The sequence below is a fragment of the Camelus bactrianus genome, chromosome 14, assembly GCF_048773025.1.
Source record: "Camelus bactrianus isolate YW-2024 breed Bactrian camel chromosome 14, ASM4877302v1, whole genome shotgun sequence".
In the NCBI taxonomy this organism is placed as follows: Eukaryota; Metazoa; Chordata; class Mammalia; order Artiodactyla; family Camelidae; genus Camelus; species Camelus bactrianus.
Genome location: NC_133552.1, coordinates 67,682,969 through 67,691,554, shown reverse-complemented (window position 1 = coordinate 67,691,554; position 8,586 = coordinate 67,682,969). Strand labels below are relative to the sequence as shown.

The following is an 8,586-nucleotide window of genomic DNA, read 5'->3' as shown; positions in this document are numbered from 1 at the left end:
GAAGAGTCCATAGTTGATTTCGGAGTATGCAACTGTTTACGGCTATATTATGAATTACATATTAGGTATTATTATGAATTATGTATTATGTATGTGTTAGGAAACAAACTCCCATCAAAGTTTCACCATCATGAAAAATAGGAAAAACAGTCTCAGACAATTTTGCAAAAGTCTGTTTTTCCACCTAAATGACAGAGCAGACATTTTGGAAGGAAAGATGCCCTCTTCTCCCCTGGGCGCTTTCACAACTAGCCGGGGAAATGAGTGTTGGCAGCACCGTTTACACACTGGGAGCAGAACTCTGAGAGGTTGTCCCTTGCTAACCGCACTTTAAGCAGAGAGAGGGCTCAGGCTCAAAGTCCCAGTAGCGAGCAGTGGACAAAGTGTTTTGGGTTCTCAGCAACGAAATCCACTCTATTGAGTCAACCGCTAGCAAAAAGCACCTGCCGCTGCTGCTGCAGCCAACGGGAGAAGTGTTTGTAATAACACTGTAACCTTTGCTCCCTTGAGTCCTCAGCAGCCCAGCAAGGTGGGCAGTCCTCCCAGTGCCCGCCCAACCGTTTCGGCTCCTGCGCCAATCACCTCCCTGACGTCACAGCCTCTCGGCCGGCTGGTGGCGACGGCGCTTGCGCGCATCATCCTTATTAGGTCAGGGCCTCCCGCCCCGCATACAGCGAGTGCGCCTGCGCAGGGAGCAGCTGGCGGAACCGGCTCTCCACGCTCTGCTTCCGGCTTGGCGGCGCCGTCAGGGACCTCACGTCAGGTTGGAGGCTCGTGCGGCGGCTGGCGGGGCGGAGGGGGACTCGGATTGCGCAGAGGACCCAGGGTAAGCCTGGGAGGGCGGAGTTCGGGCAGGGGTGGCCAGAGAGGCGGGGCCGTGCCGCGTCTTCTCAGCTCAGCGAATGCTGCGGTCCAGTTCAGGTTCCTTGTTCTCCGGGACCGAAAGTCCTTGCCATCGTCCGCCTCCGGGCCCCCAGGTGAGGGGCCCCCAGGTGAGGGCACGGCACCCCGGCGGCCGCGCTGCCTCGGAGGCCGGGCTCCGGTCCGCGGCGCTTGCTCTAGACCCCACCCTTGGGGCGTGGGGAGGGGGCTGCAGTTTCCCCGCCTCTGCCTCTCAGGACCCGTGTCGGCTGCTTGAATTGCCCGATTCCCGCGGCCACCCCACCAGGGGACCGGGGGCTCAGAGAGACACTGGGTTTGCCCGGAGCCGGAGAATTCACTCGGGATCCGTTGAGGGTTTTGGCTGGGGCGGAGGAGTGATGTGGACCCTTCCTCCAGTGATTTTGCAGGCGTGTATATGGCTTGAGGGGCGGGAGCGAGTGCGGGCTGGGAGCGAGTGCGGGCTTGGAGCGAGTCCTGTTCTCTTCTTACGCCTTGCCTGTCGTTAACTTTCTGAATCCCACAGCCGTCTCCCTTTTGCTCACCACTCACTTCTTTCTCCTGAGGTTCTCCCAGAATATCACAACGTTCTGTGAAAGGTAGGATCCTGTAAGCCCTTTGTCTTTTCGAGGGTTACATGAAAGAAACTTCAGGGGTACCACTCTCTCTCCAATAAAATAGCATTGAATCTCCCATATTCACCAAACAAAGCCTTGCTAGTTTGTTTTGCTGTCATCAGGACGATAAAGGCAGCACCTGAATGGACGATGAGTCATTATTGAGCTAACTATTCATTCTCTAGAAAGCTTTGCTTATCATTGTCAGAATGAAGCGTCCCCTCTCTTCTTACAGGTTTAGTATTTTGTATTATTTTTGTTTTCAATGTTGTTCGGATCAACATGCATTATAGTACTAAAATTGTTCAGGGACTTACTAATTGCCAGGTACTGTGTTAAGCACCTTGTAAACTGTCGGATGTCATTCTAGTTTCTACATGGTTATAAACCCCGCTTTGCACTTAAGGAAACCAAAGCTTAGAGAAATTAAATAGTTGCCCCATACCACACAGCTGTTAAGCGTCAGCGTCTACATTTAAACTCAGATGTAGTGGACTCCAGAGCCTGAGCCCTAACCACAGACTTATTTGTTTTTGTTTTTGTTTTTGTTTTCACAAATAGAAACCATCAGCTAAAATCTTAAGAATCCAGGAAATGAAATTAAAGCATATGTAAAAAAAAAAAAAAACCAAAACAGTGGAAATCCTAATATTTGAATTCTTTGTACAGTTTTAATAAGTAAAAATATTTTGTCTGTTCATTTTATAGTAACATTGGAATCCTTATCTTTATAGCAATCTTATGATGCATGTATATTCACATGTGTATTATGTGGGTTTCAACATTATAAAAAGTAATTTGAGTCTTTGCCTGGGACTTGTTCAGGGAAACTTTGAGACCATATAGAGTGTACAGATGGACCAGAAACTGTATGCCAATCTTGAACAGTCAAAGAACTATTTCTGCACTTCATTACTTCATTTTATGTATATTATATATAAATCATACACATGACATTATATCCCGTCAGGCGCCAGCTGGAGGAAGCTTGTTTTGAGGTAGGGCAGTGAGCAGACCTGACCAGGTGGTGCAGTCAGTTATGCAAATGAGACACAGTGAGGGGAAGGAGTTCCTAGATTCAAAGATAAAAGACTCTGGATGTGGTCTCTCATGGGTTTATCTCTTGGTCTAGATGTTGGGTTTCCTTTGTCAGGAATCAGACAGAGAAGTGAAGCTTGTTTTCCCCACAGACCCCCGAATGCATGTTCCCAGTGCAGTCGTAGCTGCTGAGTGTTTGTGACCAAACTGAACCCCACCGCTCGTGCTGGGGGGGTGTGCGTGCCTACGTGTTGTGCTTAGTTCCTGGCCTTCCTTGGTGTGCTTTTCCAGGAATCAACCCTAGGTATTCAATAATTCATTGCACAAACCAACCTACTCTGTGCCAGGAGCCAGTGGCAAAATTACAACACGATTTCTGACCTCAGGAGGCCGGCACTTTAGTAAACGTGGATTGTGTCTGGCCGTTTGATTTCTCGTGTTAGACAGCAGGCAGTGTAGCCTTCTGCTGGCAACGTGTGCTGCTCTGCTGTTTGCCGGGGTGGGGGATCTCAGGTCTCTGCACCACAGGATCTCCCCGCTCCCTGGGGAGCTGCTCAGCCCCCTGCTCGCAGGGCTGTGTGGGGATGTGCCAGCAGGGGTCCGAAACCACAAGACAGAACTGGCTGAATTCCTAGAGGAGGTATTTTACTGAAACCTTTTTTTGGAAAAGTTAGTATATTTTAGGGTTACATACTTTAAACTATATTATTTTGGCTCTGATACCTTACAGACTGTAATAGAACTTGCTTGGATATTTAAAACGTCAAAGAAATTCCATGTTCGTGGTGACCATTTTAGCGAATATTCTAGACCTTAGCCCAGCAAGGTCCCCATTGTTTCCTCTCTGACTTTGGAAGGTACTTCAGTGAAAAGCTCTGTCTCATAAAATTTTACTTCTGTTATATTTTTGTTAAAGCACTTAGCATTTTATAGTTGTTCCTATTACATTCCTTTTTCTTTATAGAATGTATTCTTAAGGTGGAAGCATACTGTCTTGCCCATAGCACAGTGCCTGGCTCGTATATAGTCAGCAAGCAGTTTGAGGATTACTGGAATATCAACCCAAAAAGTGTAGAAATGAATTTAAATTTATAAAACTCCAAGTAACTATGAAAATAGAGTTAAAAGAGATGGGGAAAGTGAGAATTTCATGGGGAGCTTACTTTGGTTTGGGTCCTGAGTGCTGGAGGCGTCTGGCGCAGCTAGCAGTGAAGGCGGCGCAGCGAACGGTCACGGGCTTCGTCTGCGAGAAGAGGGTGCCTGTTTCGGGGAAAGGGCCCTATCCATGTAGGAGTTCAGTTCAGCCAAATTTCAATTTAGTGAGCTAGCAATTTGTTAAAAACATGATTTTAAGAAGTTTGTTTCTGGTGCTGGGTGGTGGTCTGAAAGATAAAGAAATATTAGGAAAGCCTTTACCTCAGAAGCCCAGAAATGAAATGACATTGACGCAAAGTAGTTGATTAGCATTCATTGTAGAGGTTGGAAAGAGACAGCATTTATAGCATTGATCTGCTTTCCTTTGGCAAACATGACCAGACGTTTATTATGAACCAGACACTCTCTGTACAGTAAACATTTAGTTGAATTTTATCTTTTACTTATTCTCCTTTTGCCTTATTAGATAAACCAGAAGATTCACCATCGCTTCTATGGCTGCCTCCCAAACTTCACAAACTGTTGCCTCTCACGTTCCTTTTGCAGATTTATGTTCAACTTTAGAACGAATACAGAAAAGTAAAGGACGGGCAGAAAAAATCAGACACTTCAAAGAATTTTTAGATTCTTGGAGAAAATTTCACGATGCCCTTCATAAGAACCAAAAAGATGTCACAGACTCGTTTTATCCAGCCATGAGACTTATCCTTCCTCAGCTGGAAAGAGAGAGAATGGCCTATGGAATCAAAGAGACTATGCTTGCTAAGCTTTACATTGAACTGCTTAACCTACCCAGAGAAGGAAAGGACGCCCTTAAGCTCCTGAATTACAGGACGCCTACTGGAGCTCGTGCAGACGCCGGAGACTTCGCGATGATTGCGTACTTTGTGTTGAAGCCCAGATGTTTGCAGAAAGGCAGTTTAACCATCCAGCAAGTAAATGACATTTTAGACTCCATTGCCAGCAATAATTCTGCCAAAAGGAAGGACCTGGTAAAGAAGAGTGTTCTTCAGCTTATAACTCAGAGTTCAGCACTTGAACAGAAGTGGCTGATACGGATGATTGTAAAGGACCTCAAGCTTGGTTTTAGTCAGAAGACTATATTTTCTATTTTTCATAATGATGCGGAAGAGTTGCACAGTGTCACCACAGATTTGGAGAAAGTCTGTAGGCAGCTGCATGACCCTTTGGTCGGACTCAGTGACATTTCTATCACTTTATTCTCAGCCTTTAAACCAATGCTGGCTGCCATAGCGGATATTGAGCGAATCGAGAAGGACATGAAACACCAGAGTTTCTACATCGAAACCAAGCTAGACGGCGAGCGCATGCAGATGCACAAAGACGGGGATGTGTACCAGTACTTCTCGCGAAACGGGTACAACTACGAGGACCAGTTTGGTGCTTCCCCACAGGAAGGCTCTCTGACGCCGTTCATTCACAGTACATTCAAGCCAGACGTGCAGAACTGTATCCTGGACGGTGAGATGATGGCCTACAACCCTCATACGCAAACGTTTATGCAGAAGGGGAATAAGTTTGATATTAAACGAATGGTTGAAGATTCTGATCTGCAAACTTGTTACTGTGTTTTTGATGTGTTGATGGTTAATAATAAAAAGCTAGGACATGAGACCCTGAGAAACAGGCATGAAATTCTGAATAGTGTTTTCACACCAATCCCAGGTAGAATAGAAATAGTGCAGAAGACACAAGCCCAGACTAAGAAAGAGGTAGTTGATGCTTTGAATGAAGCAATAGATAAAAGAGAAGAGGGAATCATGGTAAAGCATCCTCTTTCTATTTACAAGCCAGACAAACGAGGTGAAGGATGGTTAAAAATTAAACCAGAGTATGTTGATGAATTGATGGACAAACTGGACATCTTGATTGTCGGAGGCTATTGGGGTAAAGGTTCACGGGGTGGAATGATGTCTCATTTTTTGTGTGCTGTGGCAGAGAAGCCCACTTCTGGGGAAAAACCATCAGTGTTTCATACTCTCTGTCGTGTTGGCTCAGGTTACACCATGAAAGAACTGTATGACCTGGGTTTGAAATTGGCCAAACACTGGAAGCCTTTTCACAAGAAGGCTCCGCCCAGCAGCATTTTATGTGGAACAGAGAAGCCAGAGGTGTACATTGAACCTTGCCACTCGGTCATTGTTCAGGTTAAGGCCGCAGAGATCGTCCCCAGTGACATGTATAAAACTGGCTGCACGTTGCGTTTTCCACGAATTGAAAAGATAAGAGAAGACAAAGAGTGGCATGAGTGCACAACCCTGGATGAGCTGGAGCAACTTCGGGGGCAAGCATCTGGAAAGCTCGCATCTAAACACCTTCACATAGGTGGTGATGACGAACCGCAAGAGAAAAAGCGCAAAGCTGCCCCCAAGGTTAAGAAAGTCATTGGAATTATCGAGCACCTAAAAGCACCTAACCTCTCTAACATAAGCAAAGTTTCTAATATATTTGAAGATGTGGAGTTTTGTGTTATGAGTGGAACAGACGGCCACCCAAAGCCTGATCTGGAGAACAGAATTGCAGAATTTGGTGGTTACATAGTACAGAATCCAGGCCCAGACACATACTGCGTGATCGCAGGGGCTCAGAACATTAGAGTGAAAAACATAATTTCTTCAAATAAGCATGATGTCGTCAAGCCTGAGTGGCTTTTAGAGTGTTTCCAGACCAAACGCTGTGTGCCCTGGCAGCCTCGCGTCATGATTCACATGTGCCCATCAACAAGAGAGCATTTTGCCCGAGAGTATGACTGCTATGGTGATAGTTACTTTGTTGACACAGATTTGAATCAACTGAAGGAAGTGTTCTCAGGAATTAAAGATCCTAGGGAACAGACTCCTGGAGAGATGGCCGCTGTGATCGCCGACTTAGAACACCGCTATTCCTGGGACAGCTCTCATCTCAGTATGTTTCGAAGCCACACTGTTTATTTGGACTTGTACACTGTTATTAATGACTTAAGTACCAAAATCGAGGGAACAAGATTAGCTATAACAGCCTTGGAGCTTCGATTTCATGGAGCAAAAGTGGTTTCTTGTTTAGCCGAGGGCGTGTCACACGTAATCGTTGGGGAAGATCGTAGTCGTGTTGCAGATTTTAAAGCTTTTCGAAGAGCTCTTAAGAGAAAGTTTAAAATCCTACAAGAATGTTGGGTAACTGAATCAATAGACAAGTGTGAATTACAGGAGGAAAATCAATATTTGGTTTAAAGCTAGCTTTCCTATTGAGGAAAGCTTCCTATCTGGCCGACTTACTACAACAGGCTGGAATGATAAAATATTAAATTGCATTTTATTTTTAATCTCTTAAAATCTGTGCTTAAACAGTATTATTATTAACTATAGAAACACAATCACTTTAACTTCTGATACAGGAAAGACACTGAATGGCCTAAAGTCAAGAGAGAAAAAAAATTTTTTTAGCAGTGTAGTAGTTGATTTTTATAACCAAGATGAAATAAATAGTTTAAAATTATAATCTCCCTACAGAAATCTAAAATTTTGACTCAGATATTAATAAAGTACGTTTAGAAGCTTTTAAAGTCATTAAAAGCATTGACCTAACCAGGATTTTTCTGAAAGTCAAATAAAAATTTTAATAATAGTTTCTATCTAATAAAAGCATTGCAAGGAAAAAATCGGAATTGTTACAGTTGGGCTTGTGAAAATTTATTTTTTTAAATTGAAGGCTAAAATTCCTCTTTGATATGTGAGATGTAAACTTTTTTAAAGTTAAGTTCAAGCTCATGAATAAATACCTTGTTAATGATGCTATTAGCTAAATCACGGGAAGTTGAATAAGATTTAATGGTTTAAAAACTTAACATTACATCAGTTTGCTTTTTAAAATCTCTTGCAATTTTAAAAGTACTTAGCCCATGTTTGTTTTCTAAAACAGAGCGGCTTTAAAGAAAACGTTTTATGTGAATTTGTACCCCTTTATAAATAGCATTCACAAAGAGTGGTTTTCCTAGGTATCAAACAGGTGTTGGAGTGGCCTGTGTGTTGTAGCTTTCTGTACAGAGAATTAATAGCTTTGACTTTTTACAGTGACTTTTATTTATCCTTGGGTTATTTAAAGTGTGGATAGTATGTGTGTACATGTATATATATTATGTCTAGATTTACATACCAAACATATAAATACCAAAATATACCAGATTTTGGAATATAGCCTATACATTTTGAAAAATATGTTTTCATGACACTAATGAAATACTTGGAACTTGGTACCTGAGAAATAATGTGTAGATTATTTGTAGGTAATTAGAAATTTTATCCAAACAGTGGAACAAATGTATGTTTTGTTATATTTCTTAATTTAAATAAAATATTTAATGTACTATTAAAACAATTTCTTGTACTTATTTTAAAACAATTTAGGATACTTACTTCAGCCAGATACTGTAATTTTTAACTGATTCACTGTAATTTTTAACTGATTCAAGTCAGTTCCTATTTAAGGTCCTTTGTATTTCGTATTACTAAATGAGCTTTATTAAAAATTTTTAACTTGTATATTTTTATATAATGTCTATTGAGAAAAATGACAAAATGTAAGTAAGTGTAGTGTAGGGAAAAGAAACATAATTTTACCACCAAAGATAATAACATTTACTATTCTAGGTTATTGATGGTAAGGAAAGTAGAAAATATATATTTGTAGTGTAACAAATAAGTATAAAATAACCAGAAAGAACAACTAGATCGTAGTGAAACACCGAGGGCGACATTCACAACAGGACCAGGTAATGAGGTGCCCCCGAGAATCCAAACACACAAGAGGTGAGGGAAACAGGAGAGCTCAAGACTTGCAGTATTTGTGTGAAGAAGGCAGAGAGACTGCGTAGGTCCTGAAGATCCCGAGAACACCAGAA

The 8,586-nt window shown here is 42.6% G+C and overlaps 1 protein-coding gene across 6 annotated transcripts; it reads left to right on the top strand.

The window, feature by feature from the left end:
• The first annotated feature begins 669 nt into the window (after positions 1-669).
• LIG4 (DNA ligase 4) lies at positions 670-8,063 on the top strand. Of its 6 annotated transcripts, none has more exons than XM_010952349.3 (2): positions 670-826; positions 4,156-8,063. In XM_010952349.3, exon 2 carries the CDS (start codon positions 4,184-4,186, stop codon positions 6,917-6,919), a length of 2,736 nt encoding a protein of 911 aa, XP_010950651.1. In that variant the 5' UTR covers positions 670-826; positions 4,156-4,183; the 3' UTR covers positions 6,920-8,063. The 6 variants fall into 6 exon arrangements, with proteins under 6 accessions (XP_010950651.1, XP_045370728.1, XP_045370726.1 ...); XM_045514772.2 differs by having other exon boundaries at positions 679-826; positions 4,236-8,063; XM_045514770.2 differs by lacking the exon at positions 670-826 and adding an exon at positions 846-977.
• The last annotated feature ends 523 nt before the right edge of the window (positions 8,064-8,586 follow it).

Bases quoted from the DNA above. Each gene is read 5' to 3' on its own strand.
- LIG4 (XM_010952349.3), top strand. From the start codon at position 4,184: ATGGCTGCCTCCCAAACTTCACAAACTGTTGCCTCTCACGTTCCTTTT.